This window comes from Megascapheus bottae, chromosome 4, assembly GCF_031878675.1.
Source record: "Megascapheus bottae isolate mThoBot1 chromosome 4, mThoBot2.hap1, whole genome shotgun sequence".
NCBI lineage: Eukaryota > Metazoa > Chordata > Mammalia > Rodentia > Geomyidae > Megascapheus > Megascapheus bottae.
The window spans coordinates 13,671,713-13,692,214 of NC_143512.1; the positions used below are offsets into that span (position 1 = coordinate 13,671,713).

General features: G+C 52.4%; 3 protein-coding genes across 4 annotated transcripts; all 3 read left to right on the top strand.

Annotated features, from left to right (window-relative positions):
• Window positions 1-821: 821 nt before the first annotated feature.
• Window positions 822-8,822, top strand: Spata24 (spermatogenesis associated 24). 2 transcript variants are annotated; one of them, XM_090331424.1, is made up of 6 exons: window positions 822-1,063; window positions 3,246-3,311; window positions 3,522-3,652; window positions 3,742-3,812; window positions 8,456-8,558; window positions 8,637-8,822. In XM_090331424.1, the coding sequence occupies exons 1-6, from the start codon at window positions 947-949 to the stop codon at window positions 8,785-8,787; spliced, it is 639 nt and encodes a 212-aa protein (XP_090187550.1). In that variant the 5' UTR covers window positions 822-946; the 3' UTR covers window positions 8,788-8,822. The 2 variants fall into 2 exon arrangements, with proteins under 2 accessions (XP_090187550.1, XP_090187551.1); XM_090331425.1 differs by having other exon boundaries at window positions 826-1,063; window positions 8,661-8,822.
• Window positions 8,823-11,039: 2,217 nt separating this feature from the next.
• On the top strand, window positions 11,040-14,831 carry Prob1 (proline rich basic protein 1). Its single transcript, XM_090331426.1, has one exon. It carries the CDS (start codon window positions 11,040-11,042, stop codon window positions 14,046-14,048), a length of 3,009 nt encoding a protein of 1,002 aa, XP_090187552.1. The 3' UTR covers window positions 14,049-14,831.
• Window positions 14,832-16,607: 1,776 nt separating this feature from the next.
• On the top strand, window positions 16,608-19,196 carry Mzb1 (marginal zone B and B1 cell specific protein). The gene is made up of 4 exons (XM_090331100.1): window positions 16,608-16,815; window positions 18,407-18,531; window positions 18,791-18,901; window positions 19,010-19,196. The coding sequence occupies exons 1-4, from the start codon at window positions 16,615-16,617 to the stop codon at window positions 19,164-19,166; spliced, it is 594 nt and encodes a 197-aa protein (XP_090187226.1). The 5' UTR covers window positions 16,608-16,614; the 3' UTR covers window positions 19,167-19,196.
• Window positions 19,197-20,502: the final 1,306 nt, after the last annotated feature.

Consider the following 20,502-nt stretch of genomic DNA (forward strand, 5'->3'; position numbering starts at 1 on the left):
GACCCACTACAGATACTTCAGGTTGAAAGCAATGAGTGTCTCTAGTTGTGTCTGTCTTGCCGATTTCTTCCTAATTAACCTGTGCTAGTGTTCTGCTGCCTTTGTCCTACTCTTTCTCTGGTCTTTTTCTCCCCTCCCCCAGCCCCCTTCTTTGTGAACCTGACCAAGATTCTCCTTTCCTATCTTCATCGGGTTAGGTTTAAGCTTCACAAGCACTAAGTTTATGGAGCCTGAAATTTCATACTACGAGAAAATTTGGACAATAGGATAGAAGAAAGCGAGCTAAATATGCAGGAATGCCCAAGCTCCCATGCCCTGGGAGAACACAGACCGGGTCTTCTGGCTTTGACACAAAGTAGGGACCTGTCCAGTTCCTCAGGACTGTGTGAAAAACGGAAGGGTCACCGGGCGCAGTGGCTCACGCCTGTAATCTAGCTACTGAGACTGAGGTCTGAGGATCGCGGTTCAAAGCCAGCCTGGGCACACACAAAAAAAATGTGAGCCTCTTATCTCCAATGAACCACTAGAAAACGCGAAGTGGGGCTGTGACTCAAGGGGCTCAAGTCCTATGACCCACAAAAACAAAGACAAATAAAAACCCAGAAGGGTCAAGACGGGTCCAGATTTCCTGGACTCAAATTCCCATGGATGGTTAGCTACCAGTAGCCAGGGTCCGGGCCTAGGCGGCGGCGTTTCTGTCGTTTTGTGATGCAGGGGCGGGGAGGGTCTAACCCAGAGTTTCCGCTTACTACGCAGGCGCCTCGGTGAGCCACACCCTCCCCAGGCTCCCGACGGCTCCTTTAAGAGGCGGGCCCTATTCCGGATAACAGAGGAAGTCCCCGCCTCCGGTTGCCACGGTGCTTTGTGGCGTCGCATTCTCATTGGTGGGCGACAGAGGCCGCCCCAGCTGCGGTAGCCATTTCCAACGAGCTGGCGGGGGCGAAAGATGGCGACGCCCCTCGGGTGGTCGCCGGGGGGGTCGGGATCTGTGTGTCTCGCCTTCGATCAGCTGCGAGACGTGATTGAGTCCCAGGAGGAGCTGATTCACCAGCTGAGGAATGTGGTACGCAGTTAGTAAAAGTAAGGGGTGAGGCGGGGCGGGACGCCTCCTGGTGGGGCGGAGCCCGGCCCCGTTTGGGAGCCAGAGATGTGACTAGAATCGATCGCCGAGAGAGTCGTCGGCAGGCGGTGGAGCTCAGAGAGGCCCAGGGTGGGAGGGGAGCAGCCTAGAGGAAGAGGGTGGTGTTTTCCTGAATATTTTCTAGGTTGTTTTAACGAAAAGCAAACGACTTTTCTATACCCTGCCTAATTGCTACAAGACCTAATAAATACCCATTGAATTCGTGTGTCCATGTTTAGTGGCAATGACTCCCCTGAGTTCCTAAGCCCCCATGTGCAGAGAAGCACTATGGGTACCCCTGGCTAGTGACAAACGCAGTGCCCTGTTGAACCCAGTAGGCACAAGTGTAGCCCTTGACCACGCTCACGCCAGAACCTCCTACCGTATCGTTTTGCTTTTTCAAACCCCAACAAAGCATTGGAGCCACACGTCATCTCTAGAGCTGCCTGCTGGAGTATAAGATTTTTGTTTATATTTTTTAATTTTGGTAAAAACATTGGGATGTCTGTTCCACCTCAAAAGTAAAACTGTCTTCGTGTCTATTTCAACTGATTGTTAAACCTGAGAAGTTAAATTGGGAGAGGAAAAAAGACATTCTGTTGACTACCCTAACACCCTGTTTCAACAAAATATATCAGCTGTAGGCACTGAATTACCTCGAGTTACCTGAAGGTGTCCAGCTATTTTTTGGCAGCTGGCCTTGGCATGTGTATTCCCACCATTCTTTTAATCCCTTTTCGGGCGCATGCTACTTGACATACAGATTACAGGATTAACTTTACCATCTTTTTTTTGGGGGGGGCAGTCCTGGGCCTTGAACTCAGGACCTGAGCACTGTCCTTGGGTGAGCCACAGCACCACTTCTAGATTTTTCCTATGTATGTGGTACCCAGGAATCAAACCTGGGTCTTTGTGCATGCTAGACAAGCACTCTACCGCTAGGCCAAACTTCCCAGCCCCAACTTTACCATCTAAAAGCAATTTTAACGAAGGGACAATGCCTCTGTACCTGAGATCATATTTGTCATAAAATGAACCCCAGGAAACGGGGGTGGGGTGGGAGAAGTTTAAAGCACTAGTTGCTTTAAAGTGGTCTCCTAGCTACATAGGAGGCTGAGATATATGGGAAAGTCTGTAAGATCCAGTTAACCAGCAAAATGCTAGAAGTGGAGCTGGGCTTAAGTCGTAGAATTCCAGCCATTGGTGAAAAAGCTAAGAGACAGGGGCCGGGAGTTTGGCCTAGTGGTAGAGTGCTTGCCTAGCATGCGCGAAGACCCGGGTTCAATTCCTCGGTACCACATACATAGAAAAAAAAAAAAAGCTGGAAATGGTGCTGAGGCTCAAGTGGTAGAGCTCTAGCCTTGAGAAAGTCCGAGGACAGTGCTCAGGCCCTGAGCTCAAGCCCAGGACTGGCAAAAAAAAAAAAGCTAAGAGACAGTACCTAGGCCCTGCGGTCAGGCCCCACCATTAGTGTACACATACATACACACAACTATTTATTTGTTTGTTTGTTTATTTATTTGTCAGTCATGGGGCTTAAACTCAGGGCCTGAACACTATCCTTGGGCTTTCTCAAGGCTAGAGCTCTATCACTTGAGCCACAGCACCACTTTCGGCTTTTTCAATGCATGTGGTACCGAGTCTTCATGTATGCTAGGCAAGCTCTCTACCACTGGACCAAACTTCCAGTCACACACTACTTTATTTTTAAGCACTTTTATTTATTTGTCAGCTATTGGGCTTGAACTCAGTGCCTGGGCACTATCCATTAGCCTCTTCGTGCTCAAGGCTAGTGCTCTATCACTTGAGTGGTGCTCTACAGCACCACTTCCTGTTTAAAGAGCAATTGTAACCTATTCTGGGGCTTGGCCTTGGGCTCCTCTGGGCACCACAACCCACACTGTTCAGTCTAGCTGTGAGCTATCTCCTCTATGGGCCTAGTTTCTACCACAAGGAAAGAGAAGCTGGGCCTTGGGGAATCTGAGGAACTGCATTCTCCCTACTCGCTGCCTGTTAAATCCTGGTTCCCCTGGGTTTACCCCATTATCCAACCTCTGTCCTGATCCCTAGCGGGCACCCTTCTTATCCTGACCCTAGGTCCTTGCTGATCCAAACTTTGTTGCAGATGGTTCTCCAGGATGAAAATTTTGTCAGTAAAGAAGAGTTCCAGGAAGTGGAGAAGAAACTGGTGGTAAGTAATACTTCTCGTCTATTTCCTGATCCCTGTGGTCGGCCGGGGTCATTAAGTATGGGCCTTGGGAACTTCCATTCCCGGTAGTAAAAGCAGCATCTTCCTGTACCCTGGTTTCTATGTGCTTTTCTGAGCAAGGGGCTACTTAAGGGAACCTAGGAGGCCCAAAGTAGCTTGAGGTAATGACATGACTGCTTGCTGCTCCTTCAGGAAGAGAAAGCTGCCCATGCTAAGACCAAGGTCCTCCTGGCCAAAGAAGAGGAGAAGCTGCAGTTTGCCCTCGGAGAGGTGGAAGTGCTGTCTAAGCAGTTGGAGCAAGAGAAGCTGGCCTTCGAAAAGGCGTAAGTGGGCCTCAGGATGGGGCATGGAGGTCAGGGGTCTTGTCTGCCTATAGGCCTACGCACTCTCTCAACCTGTTCTCTTCCCCTAGGCTCTCCACTGTCAAGAGCAAAGTCCTGCAGGAGTCCAGCAAGAAGGACCAGCTCATCACCAAATGCAATGGTAGGCGGGAAGCCCGCTCTGCCCCCCATGCTAACTTACACGGGCTCTTCCCTAATAGCCCAGGGCCCATGCCAAAAGCAGGGTTTCACCCAAACTTCTATCCCCGGCTGAGGATACAGGCAAGCCCAGGAGGCGCACACCTTCGAAAAGGCCTTCAGGGACCAGGCAGGCCACGAAAATGAGGGAAGCAGTCGGTGTACGATATTCTTCACGGCCATAAAGAAACGGGTTTGCTCCCATTTTTCTTGAAACATACAACCTTCTTAGTCCACCTTTTATTTCCCACTTTTGATATGTATTAGAAGTAGTGCATTTTACTCTTAACCCTGCTGCAAGAACCACAGGGCAAGCATTTTGTTGGGAATCTGACATTAGTTTCAGTAACATGAAAGCCATCTCCCTGTTCCTTACTCCTCCCCTGTGGGAATGAGAGCTCAGTAAGAAAAAAAAAGGGGGGGGGGAGTTGGGAATGTGGCTTAGTGGTAGAATGCTTGCCTAGCATACCTGAAGCCCTGGATTTGATTCCTCAGCATCACATAAACAGAAAAACCCGGAAGTGGTACTGTGACTTTTCCATGGCCACTGGCTCTGTTGGTGATGTGAGTTGAAGGGTACCTTTTACAGTCAACTCCCCAGTGTCCCCAGAATGAGGAAACCCTTTACTTAAGTAGTAGCAGATACAAATGTCCACTCATGACATCTGCTTCATTCACTGTAGCGGATCTCAAGTAGGCCAGAGACCAGTCCAAATCACAGACAAAGCTGAGACGCCTCCCAGCGGGGCTCCCCCAGGAGCCCAAGGCAGCTACAGCTCAAATGGTAGCGCTCTCGCCCTAAGCAAAAAAACTCAAGGACAATGCCCAGGCCCCGAGTTCAAGTCCCAGGACAACACAGACTATAGATTCCCTTACCTCTCCCTAGGTATCTCCTTTTCTTTCCCCACAAACGCCTAGGATAGATAGATACGTTTCCTATAGGGCATTCTTTCCAAATAGGATTTCTTCTGTGTGTGTATCACAGGGATGGGGTCTGGTTATCTCTCCCTGCATGTCCTGCATCATTCCAGTGGGTCATAAGTCCTTACTTGAGCCAGTCTGCTGGGTTTGGGGAGTGGGAATGGGGAGGGTGGGAAGGCAGTACTGGTGTTTGAACGCAGGGCATTGGTGCTATCCCTTAGTGGTTTTGTTTTGTTTACCAGTCATGATACTTGAACTTGGCCAGGATGCTGTTTCTGAGCTCCTTTTTGCTCAAATCTAGCACTTTTTTTTTTTTTTTGGCTAGTCCTGGGGCTTAAACTCAGGGCCTCTGTCCTTGAGCATTCTCAAGGGTAGTGCTCTACCACTACAGCCACAGCATTGCTTCTGAGTTTTTCTGTGTATGTGGTACCAAGGAATCGATCCCAGGGCTTCATGCATGATAGGTAAGCACTCTACCACTAGGCCAAACTCCTGGTTTCTAACACTCTACCGGTTGAGCCATGGCACCACTTCTGGCTTTTTTCTGATTAATTGGAGATAAAAAGACTCCTGGATTTTCCTGCCCAGGCTGGCTTCAAACCATGATCCTCAGATCTCCGCCTCTTGAGTAGTTAGGATTACAGGCACAAGCCACTGGCACCTGGCTGACACTTAGTTTTTTGTTTGTTTGTTTGTTTGTTTGCCAGTCCTAGGCCTTAAACTCAGGGCCTGAGCACTGTCTTTTTTTTTTTTTTTTTTGCTAGTCTTGGGGACTGAACTCAGAGCCTGACCATGGTCCTTGGTCCTGGGCTTTTCTCAAGGATAGTGCTCTTCTGCTTGAGCTATAGCACCATTTCTAGCTTTTTCTATGTATGTGGTACCGAGGAATCGAACCTGGGTCTTTGTGTATGCTAGGCAAGCACTCTACGATTAGGCCAAATTCCCAGCCCCTGTCCTTGAACTTTCTCAAGGCTAGTGCTCTACCACTTGAGCCACAACACTACTTCTGGGTTTTTCTATGTATGTGATACCAAGGAATTGAACTCAGGTCTTTGTCCATAGTAGGCAAGCACTCAACCACTAGGCCAAACTCCTGGCCTAGTTTTATTATTATTATTATTATTATTTTGTATTCAAAGACTAGCCACAGCTCCATTTCTGACTTTTTGGTGCTCAATTAGAGATAAGAGTCTCAGACTTTTCCCACCTGAGCTGACTTCAAACCTCAATCCTTATTTATCAGCCTCCTGAGTAGGTAGGATTACAGTTGTTAACCACCAGTGCGCAGCCAGTCTGCTGTTTTAAGCTGTAAACTGTTTAAACCTTGACTATACCCATACCACTTCCCCTTTGTGGTTATTGTTTGGTTTCTACACCTACATAGTTCTTTATTCTTCTCAGAGGGATTTTCACCATTCTCTCATTGGGTGCTTCAGCTTTTCAAGAGTCTCAAGCAATTTGGATTAGCTAGATGACTTTGGGAAAGAGAGTCAGTAGTTCCAATGAGCTCATGTTTTCCTCTGTTTCATCTGTGTCTCCTTTTTCCTTTTTTTCTACACACCTCCCCTCAAAAAAAAAAAAAATACAGGTGCTTGAAGTCAAGGCCTCCCACTTGCTCCGCTGGTCCATTACCACATGAGTCATACCTCCAGCCTGGCTTTTCGGTATTGAGTTAGAGGTGGAGTCTTGAAGGCTTTTCTGCCAGGGTTGACTTCAAACGTCCCAAGCAATTAGAATTACTGGTGTGAACCACCAGTAATTCTTTTGTCTTCTTTTTCATGCTGTGCCTTGATTTATACCATATCTTCTCTTCTGAAATCCTCAGTGCATTCTCAGCATTCCTACACAGTCAGAGCCATATTCTAATTTTTGTCCAACCTTTATTATGTATTTAGTAGTGCTGGGAACTAAACTCAGGGTTTCCATGCTAGGCAAGTTGCTCTACCCCTCAACTATATCCCAGGCCTGCCCAACATTTAAATGCAGTACGTTTGTCTTCCTTTGTGAATCAGAATTTTGTAGGACTCCACAACTCCACAAGGAGCAATTAATGAAACAACTCTAGATACCTACACCTTTCTTGACATACACCTTTGACCAAAACACAAAAGTTATGCTTACATTCAATGTGTACTTAATTTGGCATGGGCTTTGCCACCACTACCATCTCATTGGGTCTTCCCTCCAGCCACCTCCCCCAACTGAACATTAAGGCTGTTTGTACATGAGGAATAGGTCTGGAAATATATATGTTTGTTTTCCTTTTTTATTTTATTTTCTGCCAGTCCTGGGACTTGAACTCAAGGTCTAGGTACTGTTCTTGAGCTTTCTCAAGGCTAGTGCTCTACTGCTTGAGCCATTGAACCACTTCCAGCTTTTACCGTGTATGTACTGCAGAGGAATCAAACCCAGGGCTTCGTACATGCTAGGCCACATTCCAAGCCTACGTTATTTTGCTTTTGTTTTTGTGTCAGTCCTGGGGCTTGAACTCAGGGCCTCACATTAGCTATTTCATGTAAGCCTTGTACTCTACTACTTGAGTCATACCTCCAGTTCCAGATTTTTGCTGGTGAGTTGAAGAGTATCTGATTTTGTCTGGCTGGCTTTGAACCTTGATCCTCAAATCTCAGCCTCCTGAGAAGCTAGGATTATAGGCATGAGCTACTGGCACATGACTTCAAAGTGAAGTTTACTGAAATGAAGTTTTGTCCATTTCTTTGATCAGTTATTGAATCTTTTAATGTTTTGGTGGTGCAGGAGATCAAACCCAATCCTTATACATTCCACTACAGAGTCATACCCTCAGCTGAGGGCAACTGAGGTCACAGAACTCTCCTACTTCTGAAGCTCTAGTACAAAGATGGGCATCCACCTGGCCCTCTGTAGATCTAGTTGGACTAAGCCTAACTAGGAAATGTTTTCAAGTCATAAGCTCCCATAAGCTCATTCCATAAATGCATTTAATGTATACCCACTGTATGTCAAGTACTGTTTTCAGCCTCAGGGAAAAGCAGCTAATATGACAAGTGAGTGGAAAAATTATGGTATTTTTGGATAACAGGTATAAGCAGAAAAATGTAATAAGAAGAGGAGAAGAAAGTTGTGGGAAGAGTTGGAATTTCTAGACTGTCTTGCTAAATCAAGGAGCATCATCTCTAAAGGCTGCAGTTAGTGGGCTGGGAGTTTGGCCTAGTGAATTCATTTCCTCCATACCACATACATAGAAAAAGCCAGAAGTGGTGCTATGGCTCAAGTGGTAGAGCTGTAGCCTTGAGAAAGCCCACGGACAGTACTCAGGCCCTGAGTTCAAGCCCCAGAACTGGCAAAAAAAAAAAAAAAAAAAAGACTGCAGTTGGTGACAGTAGTTATTTGTCCTGTTTTAGGATAGACCACAAATATTTTTCTTCAAGAACCTCCGCCTACTCTCACATTCTAGGCAAATACTCTAGAACTAGAATGGTGAAAAATGGTGGGTGGAGTCCAAAATAGAATGATAAAGTCACTGACACAATCATCAAAACATTGTCAGTTCCGCTCAAGACCCCATAAATTCACACTGAAATATTAGCAACTGTTTGTGGAAAAGCCCTGGGTGGGGGGTTCCAGAAAGCCCTGTGAGGGAAGCCTTAGCCCAGGAAGGGGCCCATGCATGGGAACCACCCCTCCTCCTGCCTCTCTCCCCCACAGAGATTGAGTCTCACATTATAAAGCAAGAAGATATACTTAATGGCAAAGAGAATGAAATTAAAGAGTTACAGCAAGTTATCAGCCAGCAGAAACAGATCTTCAGGTGAGGGGCTGGGCTAGGCTGGGGGTTGTTGATGGAAGTGGGGAGCCTGACCTCTGGCCCCTACCCTGGGCTCTACAGCCCACGACACCGGCTCCATTGCAGGAATCACATGTCTGACTTCCGGATCCAGAAGCAGCAGGAGAAATACATGGCCCAGGTGCTGGACCAGAAGCATAAGAAAGCCTCAGGAAAGCGTCATGCCCGCAGTCACCATCTCAGGGAAAAATAAAATGCCGGTTGTTTTTTTGTTCTCTGGTTCTAATACCCAACTTCTCTGCCTTTTCTGTCTGGTCTGAGGAGTCCGGCCCTGCCTTTCCTACCCTGTGAGTCCAGGAAAAGGGCAGAGTGAGCCACAGTCACTTCTGCTGGTCTGCCTTGTAGGCCTTGGTGACCTTAGAGTCAAATCACCAAGGACTAGGTAGGGGCCAGGCCTTGGGTAGGCCACTTCCTGAGCACAAATGGGAATGCTACTCCAGTCTCCAGACCCTGCTACTTCCCTCCCTCCCTTGGGCAGTGGCAGAGTCCCACCCCACTGGAGTGATGGAAGCTGTCATATGGAGAAGGAGCTGGGTCTTTGTGGTCTAGTAGACACCCCCCCCTCTTTGGGCATTCTAATCTTTTTCTATGTAAACATTCATGGTTACCCCAGTAACATCCCACACCACTCTGTAAATTTAGCTCTCAGATTGATTACAGGAGAGTGTGTGTGTGTGTGTGTGTGTGTGTGTGTGTGTGTGTGTGTGTATGAGAAAGAGAGAGAGAGAGAGAGGAGAGGGAGGGAGAAACAGGGAGACACAGAAATGCCCACAAAAGCAAGCCTGAATCTGGGAAATCAGTTGTTACAAGAATGTATGTTGGCCGGGAGTTTGGCCGAGTGGTTAAAGTGCTTGCCTAGCATGCATGAAGACCCAGGTTTGATTCTTTGGTACCACATACATAGAAAAAAGCCAGAAGTGGTGCTGAGGCTCAAGTGGTAGAGCTCTAGCCTTGAGAAAGTCCAAGGACAGTGCTCAGGCCCTGAGCTCAAGCCCAGGACTGACAAAAAAAAAAAAAAATGTATGTCATACCTAGCCAGGTACTGGTGACTCATACCTGTAATCCTAGCTATTCAGGAGGCTGAGATCTGAGGATCATGGTTTAAAGCCAGCCTCAGCATGAAAGTCTGTAAGACTTATCTCCAATTAACCATCAGAAAACCGGAAGTGGTGCTGTGGCTCAAAGGGTAGAGCAGTAGCCTGGAGCTGAAATGCTCAGAAACAGTGCCCAGGTCCAGAGTTCAAACCCCACCACCAACAAAAATTCATACCTATGTGTGATGCTGGCACCTTATACCTTCAAACAAGCTCACCAGTCTTCACAAGTAGATGGGGTGGGGGTGGGGTTGACGATGCTGCATCTATTTGAAAGTGGAAGACCAGTTGAGAGGGGGCCACAACTATCTCAAGCTGCCATGATGGACAGGCCAAATCCTTGCAGAAGTCATCCATGTACCCAAAGTGATCATGGGGACATCAGGCAGGAGACCCAGGAGGCTGAGTCACATCTGTCAACTTTAGCTTCTGCTGGGTCACTGTGAAAATGCGCGGGTAGGTGGGGCCATTGCTCCAAAGCCAGCTGCAACCTGAGTCATAGCAGGACCTTGACGCCAGAAGTTTAAGGGCAAGTTGGGCCCATTGTCATAAGAGAATAACAGGTGGTAGATTTCCCAGCCCCCACCTGTCTTAAGAGGAGGACCAAAGGTTGGAGGTGGGGAGCCCGCAGTGGGGGCTTTGTGAGGGCCTCAGAAGGCTTAGGAGGGAACCAGCCTCTAAAGCTAAGTCATCTTGTGAACTATCCACTCCAGCCCTTTCCAATAGGTCTCACCCGTGGTCTAGCCAGCACCTTCCTGAGAGTCTGGTATAACTTCTGGAGTATGGGGGAGGTGGAGTTGTCTAGTGATGCTTCTAGCTCTAGTAAAGTGTGTGAGGGGCGCCTGGGGTTGGGGGGTGTCCTTGACGTTCCGGAGGGAGCCCTGAGCCATGAGAGGATCAGGGAGGACTTAAAAGCCATGGGGAAGCTGAAATTGCTAGCCGAACTTGAGTTCACGGGCCTGAAGGTGAGGTTTCCTGACCCAGCCTTAATTTGCAGACTGTCTCTGCATCCCAAGCAAGTTCCTGCCTACCTGTGTGAGGTGGTGGTGGGCCTAACTGCTGACTCCAAAGTTTCCAAAGTTAGGCTTGCCTTCCTCTCACCGGCCTGTCAACCAAAGCCTGGAGGGCCACCTCAGGCGCTCGAGGAGGTTCGGCCTGGGGGTGCTTGGAGGTGCAGAGTGTGGGGTGAGGGGCGCAGGTCTCTCCTACCGCCACTGCTGCCGGCTCCGGCGGGGACGCGGCCGCTTTAAGGCGCTCTGACCCCCCACGGCATCCCGGGCGGGGCGGGGACAGCGGAGACGCCGCCGGCGGAGGCGTCGCGAGGGAGGTAGAGCGAGGTGTCCGGCCCACCATGCTGACCGCACTCGCCCCGCCAGCCCAGCCTGGGCTCCCAAGGCGGCTGCCCGCGGCCCCCGCGCGGCGCCAGGATTCTTCAGGTTCTTCTGGCTCCTACCACACGGCTCCGGATTCTCCGGAGCCCCCGGACTTCGGGCCGGACGCGGAAGGCCCAGCGAATTGGCTCTGGGTGGCCCCGGGGCGGGGGGCGGGCGCGCAGCCTCTCCTGTCCGTCAGCGCCCAGAATAGCCGCCAGCAGCACTGGTCAGGCTCGGGTTTCCCGCGAGGCCCGGGCTCCGGCCCGCCGCCACCCCAGCCCCAGCTGCGCATGCTGCCGTCGGGGGAGATGGAAGTCATCTTCAGCGCCGGGCCTCTGTTCAGCCGCTCGGACGCCGAGGATGGCCAGGTGCAGCCGCTCCCGGCGCGGGTCTCCGACAGCCCCTCGCCGCCCGAGCCAGCGTCTCCCACCCCGCCGCGGTCCCCGGCCCCCGACGGTGGCTCCCGCTGGGCCACCTACCTGGAGGTGCGGCCACGTGGGCAGAGTCCTGAGGTCTCCACGCAGTTCGAGTGTGTGGAGGTGGCGCTGGAGGCGCGCGCCGCGCCCGCGAGGCCCCGAACCGTCCCCAAGCGGCAGATCGAGCTGCGCCCCCGGCCCCAGAGTCCCCAGCAGGTGACGGACACCCCGCGCCCTCGACTGCTCCTGCGCACCGGATCCCTGGATGAGTCTCTGGGTCGCCTGAAAGCCGCCGCGGGGCTTGTGCAGACGGCGCTGGCCAGAAAACTGGGCGCCGCGGCTCCTGCCCCAGAGGTCACGTTTAGACCCACGGGGCGGCCAGAACCGAAGACGCAGGAAGCATCTGGTGGCAACCGCGTGGTCCGGGAAGAGGGGAGATCTCGGCCACCCCGCGCACAACATAGTTCGGCCCCCGCCAGAGCCCCACGGCCTTGGCCCAGCCTCCGCGAACGCGCGATTCGGCGCGACAAGCCCGCGCCCGGGACCGAGCCACTGGGTCCTGTTAGTTCCAGCATCTTCTTACAGTCGGAGGAGAAGAGTCAGGAGCTACACAACCAAGAACACAAGACTCGGTTCCCTCCGGAGGCTCCGGATCGAATTGTCACCAGGGCACCGAATCCCCCTTTGCAGTCCAGGGCCCTGTGGGAGGATCGGAGTAGAGCCGTGAGAACCAGGAGCCCGTCCCCACCCCCGTCCCCGTCCCCGCCGCCGTGCCAGTCTCCAAATGGGGCCCCGTGCGGTCCTCTCCGCTCACCTCCCCAAAACCTGCCCCAGTGTGGTCGGAATGTCTGGCGGGTGACTAACCCGTCCTTCCCGGAAGCATCTTCTGCGTGGGAAAACCAGAATGCCAAGGTTGAGGAAATTGTCAGCAGGAGAAGCCCTTCCCCTCCAACTTTTCCCTCGTGGCCACAGAGAGCAGGGAGCCCGTCCCCCGAAGCTCTTTCCCCGTGGGAAGTCGGGCATCCGGACGTCAGGGATGGCACTGGGCGGGGTGGGGGCCTGGCTCCTCCAGCCTCGTTCCGGTGGGAGGCACCAGATGGTCCCCTTGAGACCCATTCGCCCCAGGAGACTTGGGGTCCTGTGGAGCCGGGCTCATCCATGAACGGCGTAGCTGGAGAGCTGGCGTCACCTGCACCATCCTCACCAGGGTCTCCAGAATCAATCGAGGTGCAGGGCTCGCCCACACAGGAGTTTCTGGATCTTGCCCTCCGAGGCAGTCAGCCACCGCCAGAGGTAGAAGCACTGGAGCCGCCCCGTGGTCATCTCGCCATCCCCCTGGACGACCATGAGCGCCCCGAGGCCCTGGGCTCGGGAGAAGCAGCTTCTGGACGCCCGCGCGTGGCCGTTCCGCGGCCGCGAGACGTGCGCAAGATAGTGAAGAACACTTACGCGCCAAGCTTTCCCGCGGGGAGCCCACGCTCCGCGCTGCCCACGCCTCCCGCACCGCCTTGCGGAGGAGATGGCGTCGCATCCAAGGCGCAAGAGCCACCGGCGCTGGGGTCCCCCGCCCCAGCTCACTACACTTCGGTTTTTCTCAAGGATTTTCTACCCGTCGTGCCGCACCCCTACGAGTCCCCAGAACAATCCCTCCACACCGTCCCCCCGGACGCCCCGCAGCCGAACGGGGTCCTGCGGCGGAGGGCAGAGAACAGCACCGCTAAACCCTTCGCGCGCACGGAGATCCGTCTGCCTGGCGCCCTGGCCTTGGGCCCACGACTAGACAGAACCCCGGGAACCCGAGTTCGAGGTACGAGCCAAGAGAAGCCACAAGCCACAAGCGCGGAGCATCTCGTCCTGGACGGCGAGGGTCGGACCAGCCCCCCAGGCGGAGCTCGCACCCTACCCAAGCGGCCCCCCGCAGGGACAGTGGGGACCCGACTACCCCGCCCCGGCTCCCCTCAGGCGCGCCCCAACTTGGAGACATCTCGGGTGACCCCGGAGCCCGCCGCCGTGGAGGCGCCCCTCCCGCCTGAGCCCCCGGTGCCCGCGGGCAGGCCCGCCCCGCCCCGGCCGCAGCCCCGAGCGGCCTCGGCCCCTCCCGCGGGGGGGATCCCCCAAGGCCCCGCCCAGGCGGCGCGGAGACCGCCGGGAGCCGCACCCCCGGGGAGGGTCCTGGTGGACCCCGAGAGCGGCCGCTACTACTTCGTGGAGGCGCCGCGGCAGCCCAGACTCCGGCTGCTCTTCGACCCCGAGAGTGGGCAGTATGTAGAGGTGCTGCTGCCGCCCTCATCTCCGGGGCCACCCCGACACGTGTACACCCCGATGGCCCTGGGGCCCGGCCTCTACCCGCCGGCCTACGGGCCTGTCTCTGGCCTTTCCCTGCCGCCGTCCCCTAACCCTGCCCTTGGCAGTCCCCACCTACCCTGGGCCTCTGAGGCAGGGCCCCTGGACGGGATGTACTACCTGCCGGTGAGCGGAACCCCCAGTCCTGCCCCGCCTCTGCTCCTCTGCGCCCCGCCCTGCAGCTCAGGTCTGGTCCAGCCCGGCAAGGGCTCTGCATTCCCCTTGTAAGGCCCGTGACCCAATCCTCGTGGAGTGGGCCTTTCCTGAACAGCGGGAGCTTGCAATCTTATTAACTGGTCTGTCCTAGTTAGCTAAAGGGTGAGGGTCCTTTGGTGAATGTATCTGAGATTCCTGGCTAATGGAGCTGGAGCTCAGCAAGTGACTGCTGACTTCCCTCCAGGACAACAACGCAGATCCCCTCCCCAGGCATTCCCAGGGGGTGGTGTGTTGTGTATGTGAGGATACAGGCAAGGGAATAGGTAAAAGTGAGGGCAGCTGGGGGAGCTAATAGAATTTCACAGGGGCAGCAGGGATGATGTCTGCTCCTCCCTGACGGGTGAGTGCAGTTGATGTGACACGAGACAGAAGAGCGGAAGGTACTGGAAGTGAAGATAGAGGGGAAGGACTCAGGCTATCGAAGTTCTTGTTTTGTTTGAGATACGGGCTCATTGTACAGCTCAAGCTGGCCTAAAATGGTGTGTGTATGTGCCCGTGCTCGGACTTGTACCTCAGGCCCAAGCACTTCTGTCCAAGGCTAGCTAGCTCTCTACCACTTGAATCATAGCTCCACTTCTGGCTTCTTGTAGTTAATTGGATATAAGAATCTCTTGGGCTTTTCCTGCCCTGGCTGGCTTCAAACTACAATCCTCAAATCTCAGCCTCCTGAATAACTAGGATTGCAGGCATGAGCTATGGGCGTCTGGTCTGAAGTTCTTCATCCTCCTGCCTCAGTTTCCTAAGTGCTGGGATTACAGGCTTCATGGGCTGTGGGAGAAAGTAGTCAGTGCTGGTCTCAGGGTTTCAGAAAGGGAACTGTAGAAATGGCAGGTAGAGGAGGGGCTGTGGAGGACTGGAATTAGAAGACTGGAGTGAGGTAGGTTAGGTAGCTCTGGTCCCAGCGGGGAAGCCTGGCCCCTCTTTCTTCTCTCCAGGCCAGTCTTTAACTGGTTTCTCTCAGCCATCAGAGCTGTGTTTGCTCATTTTGAGAATGGGGACTTCACCCATTTCCCCCTAGGTAGGGAGCAGGAAGGACTTCTAAACTGGAGAATGATTGTCCCAGGGGAGCCTCTTACTCCTCTGGGTGACTGAAAATGAGTTAGAGCTGGCAGCAAGAGGACTGCAAGGTAGAGTGCAGGCTGGTGGGCCCCAAGACTCTAGCTGGTTTCACTACCCCAAGAACAGATGTGACAACAATGTCCTGGAAACACTGAACACTGTCAGTCACAATACAGGAAGGACTCAAAACTTGTGCTCAGACTACCCTGAGTCTCTGAGAAAGGCTGAGGGAACCTAGGGGAAAATCCATGGGAGCTGGTCTTCATGGGGTCAGTGTAGCTCGGAGTCTAAATTAGTCAGACCTGTGTGGGCTGAGCTGTGACATTATGAGCTTTAGGAAGGATAGTTCCATCAGAAGCAGTGTCAGGGATGGGGATCAATGCTTTCCTTATTCTATGCCTTTAGGGGTCCAGATCCCTTAGAGTCTTTGTCCCCTTGCCATGGACTGGAAGCTGACTAGATGAAGAATGAGTCTTCTGGAACAAAGAGAATACTGTAGTCTTAATGTCTCTTGGTTAGGGACATGGATCTGGATGGCATGCCCGTGGGTGTTTCACCTCATCCTAGTGTGCAATAAATGTCTGACCATGGAGCCATCATGGCTGAAATGATGACTGCTCTTAGGTGCCTAATTTCCTGCCACCATCTCGTGTGTGTGTGTGTGTGTGTGTGTGTGTGTGTGTGTGTGTGTGTGTGTGTGTATTGGTACTGGTACAGGTACTGGGGCTTGAACTCAGACCATAAGCACTGTCCCTTAGCTTTTTCCACTCAAGGATGGGGCTCTACTACTTGAGATACAGGTCTATTTCTGGCTTTTTGATGGCTAATAGATAATAGTCTCACAGACTTTTCTGCCTGGGCTGGCTTTAAACCTCAGTCCTCAGATCTCTTAACCGCTTGATTAGCTAGCTACCATCAATGTCTGGTGCTGCTGCCATCTCTTGACGGATACCCTTACTCATGCCCTTCAAGGCCTGGGCAGACGGGAGTCCCGGGTTGGAGAGTATGTACATGCACGATGCCCCTGTCACACCTCAGCAAATTTATCTTCCAGGGAGGGAGCCCTAGACTGGCAGCCACACTTGTGGCTGGTGTCTGAGTGACCAGTGGGACTTAGATTCCATTCTTAGCATAGCTCCTTTATCTACAGTATTTGTCACTTTTCTCTGAGCTTCCCTGTCCTCAGCATCAGAATAAGGATGATGATGTGACCAGCCACCTCCCCTCATAAGGTACTCAGCCTAGTACCTGACATTTGGTCAGTTCACAGCATGTGCCAGCCATTGGCCCCATGAGTACTCACCCAGGTCTAACCACTCTCCTTGCCTCATTGCTTCCCATCTATGAAATGGAGCCAAGCTGGCTGGAGCCAGGATCCTGTAGTAGAGTCCAGCATGCACACGTGGCATCTCTGGGGGAGAGGGGAAGGATGGGAGGGGTGAGGTGTCGGCTTCCCATTGGTCTGGGCCACCAGCAGTGCACAAGCGCACCTGCACATTTGTGCCTCAACCACAGCCCCATGCTCACTGAACTGACTCCAGAGACCATGAAGCTGCTACCACCACTGCTGTTGCTGTTGGGTGCCTGGGCTATCTCAGGGGATCTTGGGGACATAGCCTCACTTTCAGCTACTGCCCCACAGCTAGATGAGGAGGAGAAATACTCAGCTCATATGCCTGCTCACATGCGCTGTGATGCCTGTAGGGCTGTGGCCTACCAGGTAAGTTCTCCCCAGAATACTCCCTAGTTCTATCGAGATCCCCCTAAGCCAGATCCTTTTCTACCTCAGATTCCATCACTGACTGGCCTTTGATCCTCAGCCTTCTGTACCCTGCCCGACTCAGCTTCCCATGATATTGCCATTTCACATGCACCCCGTGCCTTAGTTTACATATCTGCCTGCCCAATACAAACAGACACTTTGGGATATCCCTATAGTACTTGGAGACCGCGGGGAATCACTCCTTTGACTCTTCAAACTTTTCCCTGTCTGTGCCATCCGTAGGTTTAGACTCCCTCCCCTCAGATCATGGGATAACATCATATATGTGTACCTGGTGCCCACATGTGCATGGTGGGGGCATGCGTGTCTGTGTAAGTGTCTCAATGGCCGCTTGCTCAGGAGAAATAGGCTTCTGTGCCTAGGTTAGGTCTGGGGGTGGGGGAAACTGCAAGTGTCTATGTCACGGAACACTGGGCTTTGTTAATGTTCTTTCTTTTTCTCTTCCTTCTTTCTTGTTCCTGTGGTTTAAGCTAACATGTGCCAGGCTGGGTGCTGGTGGTACACTCCTGTACTTCTAGCTGTTCAAAAGGCTGAGATCTGAAGATCACAGTTCAAAAGCCAGCCCAGGCAGCAAAGTCCTGAGACTGACTTTCCTGTAAACCACAAAAAGAGTCCAAATTGGAGCTGTGGTTTAAGTGGTAGAGCGCCTTGAAAAAAAGAGCTCAGGGGGCCAGGAGTTTGACCTAGTGGTAGGGTGCTTGCCTAGCATGCACTCGATTCCTTGGTACCACATACATGGAAAAAAGCCAGAAATGATGCTATGGCTCAAGTGGTAGAACTCTTTCCTTGAGAAAACCCAAGGACAGTGCTTAGGCCCTGAGCCCAAGCCCAGAACTGGCAAAAAAAATTATATATATATATATATAATGTATTATAATATAGAATATATAATATTATATGATATATAATATATATCATGTAATATATTCTATTATATATATATATTCAAGCCCTAGGACTGGCACATATATAAACAAATGACATGTGCCCTGGGGGAAGAGCCTTAGGATCCAGGCCTAGCCTAGCATTTCCACCCTCACCCCAGTTTAGGGGACCTTGCCTTCATTAGCATAGACCCTTATACTCTTTCTCTCTCTCTCTCCCTCTCTCTCTCTCTCTCGCTCTCGCTCTCGCTCTCTCTCTTTTTGTTAGTTGTGGAGGTTGAACTCTGAGCCTGGGCAATGTCCCTGAGCTCTTCAGTTCAAGGCTACTGCCCTATCTCTTGAGCCACAGTGCCACTTCCACTTTTCTAGTGGTTAATTGGAGATCAGAGTCTCACGGTCTTTAGGGCCCAGACTGGCTTTGAACCTCAATCCTCAGATCTCAGCCTCCTGAGTAGCTAGAATTACAGGATTGAGCCAGCTTTCTAGATCTGGGTAAGAGGTCCCATACCCTTCCCTATAGGTACTTCTGTATCAACGGCTCCTTTGCTACTTCATTCTCCCCAAATACTTTAATTCCCGTCCTCCCTCCTTCTTCAACTGGCCAGCACTCCCAAAGCCTGTCTATCAATCCCTCCTTATTCCAGATGTGGCAACATTTGGCAAAAGCAGAGGCCAAGTTTCATACTCCTGACTCCAGGGAGAGGCCGGAGTTGACTGAGTCAGTTTACACGGATGTCCTGGACCAGAGCTGCTCGCAGAGCTGGCAAGAGTGAGTTGCTGATTTAGCCCCTGCCTCTCTCCTCCAAGGGGCAAGGCTGCTGGGGACAGACCCCTCCTACCCTCCCGTGTCCCTCCACAAGCACACACTATGGGACTATGGCTTAAGGGAGGGGCTGGCTAGGATGAAGTCTGGGCTCTGGTGCTAGGAGCAAATGGGAGAGCAGTTAGCCAGCAGAAAGGTCATTATGGAGTCCCTGGCCAGGCTCGCACCAATACTACACTTCTTGCATCCCACCCACTACCATCAGCTATGGAGTACGTGAAGTAAACCAGGCGAAGCGTCTTGTGGGCCCAGGACTTGGCAAGGAGCCTCAACCAAGAATCCATGTGGTGATGACCGGGGGGCCCTGGCCCAGCAGGTGATGATGGAGGGCTGGGGGCTGGGGCAGAGCTCTTGGAGTCTTGGTTTGCCCCTTCACTTTCCTATGAACTGGAGAGAGTCTGAGGCTCCTGCTGGGCTTCCCTAGGCTCTCCAAAACATGCCTGCACTACCTGGGAGAGTTTGGAGAAGACCAGATCTACGAAACACACCAGCAAGGCCAAGAGGCTCTGGAGGCACTGCTGTGTGAGGGTCCCCAGGGAGCCTGCATGGAGGAGGCATCAGTCTCAAAGGAAGAGCTCTAGTCCACGATTCTCCTGCCCTCGGGGAACCCGAGCCCTCTCCAAGATCTTCCCTATACAGGCCTATCAGCACTTGGAAACCATACCCTCACCCCACCTGTGGACCAGAGGTGTGGCTCAGTGCAGCCACTCCCCTCCCTCCTCAGCCCAGGGCATTGGGTCTCACAGGGGACAAGGCCTGCAATCTCTAGATTCAAATAAAACCCAGGGGTCTTGAATCATTTTTGCAAATGGCATTTTGTGGGTCTGGGAGGACAGATATCAGGGTGTCTGCTGATATCCCTCCTACAGAGGGCTACATCCACACACTAGGACTCCCAGAAATATGAGCACTGGCATGGCTGGCACAATGAGCAAGCTAAGAAGGGCATAAGAAGGCTCAGGAACAGGATAGCTCAGAGCTTCAGAGCCATCAGCAGGGAAACCATATGCAGCCACCTTGTGGCCATTTGTTCCCAGCAGCCTTCATTTTCTCTACACTTGGTTCGCACTCATAGTTTGTATGGCTGGGTACTAGGTGACTCTGTGGGGCAGGACAGGATAGGGTAAGGTTCTCAGCAGTAACCAAGTGAGCATCTTCACTCTCTCCAGAAATTCTCCCTTCCTTTGAGAAAGGAGTTCGCGAGTCCCACCAGGGTCTGAGAATCTGGGATCAGGGTGTGCTCCAACTTATTGTTTCTTTCCTTTGAGTGTCACTGGCCCACTGACCCACAGGAGTGTTTGGCAAGGCTGGGAAGAGATTCAGACTTAGAGGGTGAGGTAAGGAGGGCTGTTGGAGGGATAGGGTAGCCCTGGGGGCTGTCCTGGCACTGCCTCCACATACTTCACCTACTCTAGGATCAGGCTGTGTCCTTCTTCCCTGTCCTCAACCCAGAAGAGAACCTCAAGCACCAGGAAAGCCAGGGCCCAAGGAACTGGCTGAGCTCTCAGGGGTGTATGGTGTGGGTCTGACAGGTGTCTGCTTTGTGACTCTGTGCATATGTGGACTGCACCAAAGTCTGGGTACTCTGGGCCCGTGTGGACTCCTTTGCAGCTCAGGCCGTGGACAACTTCCAGTCCTGTAAGGCATGCCTGCAAGATTTGGGTTGAATTGCTTGATGTGAATTGTCTGATGAATTGGCTTGAATTGTGTGGTGAGGTCTGAGTTGCATTGAACAGGGGGGAGGGGGAGGGTGCTCTGCTGCCCCCTGCAGAGCACTAGTGGGGGGTGGGAAGGCAAAGAGACTCCAAACAGGTTAGGCAACTTTGAGGACTTAGGAGCCAGAGCCAAGAGGGAAAGGAGTAGTCAGAGGAAGGCAGAGCTGGAGCCTGGACAGACAGTCGAACTCAGAGCTGTGGC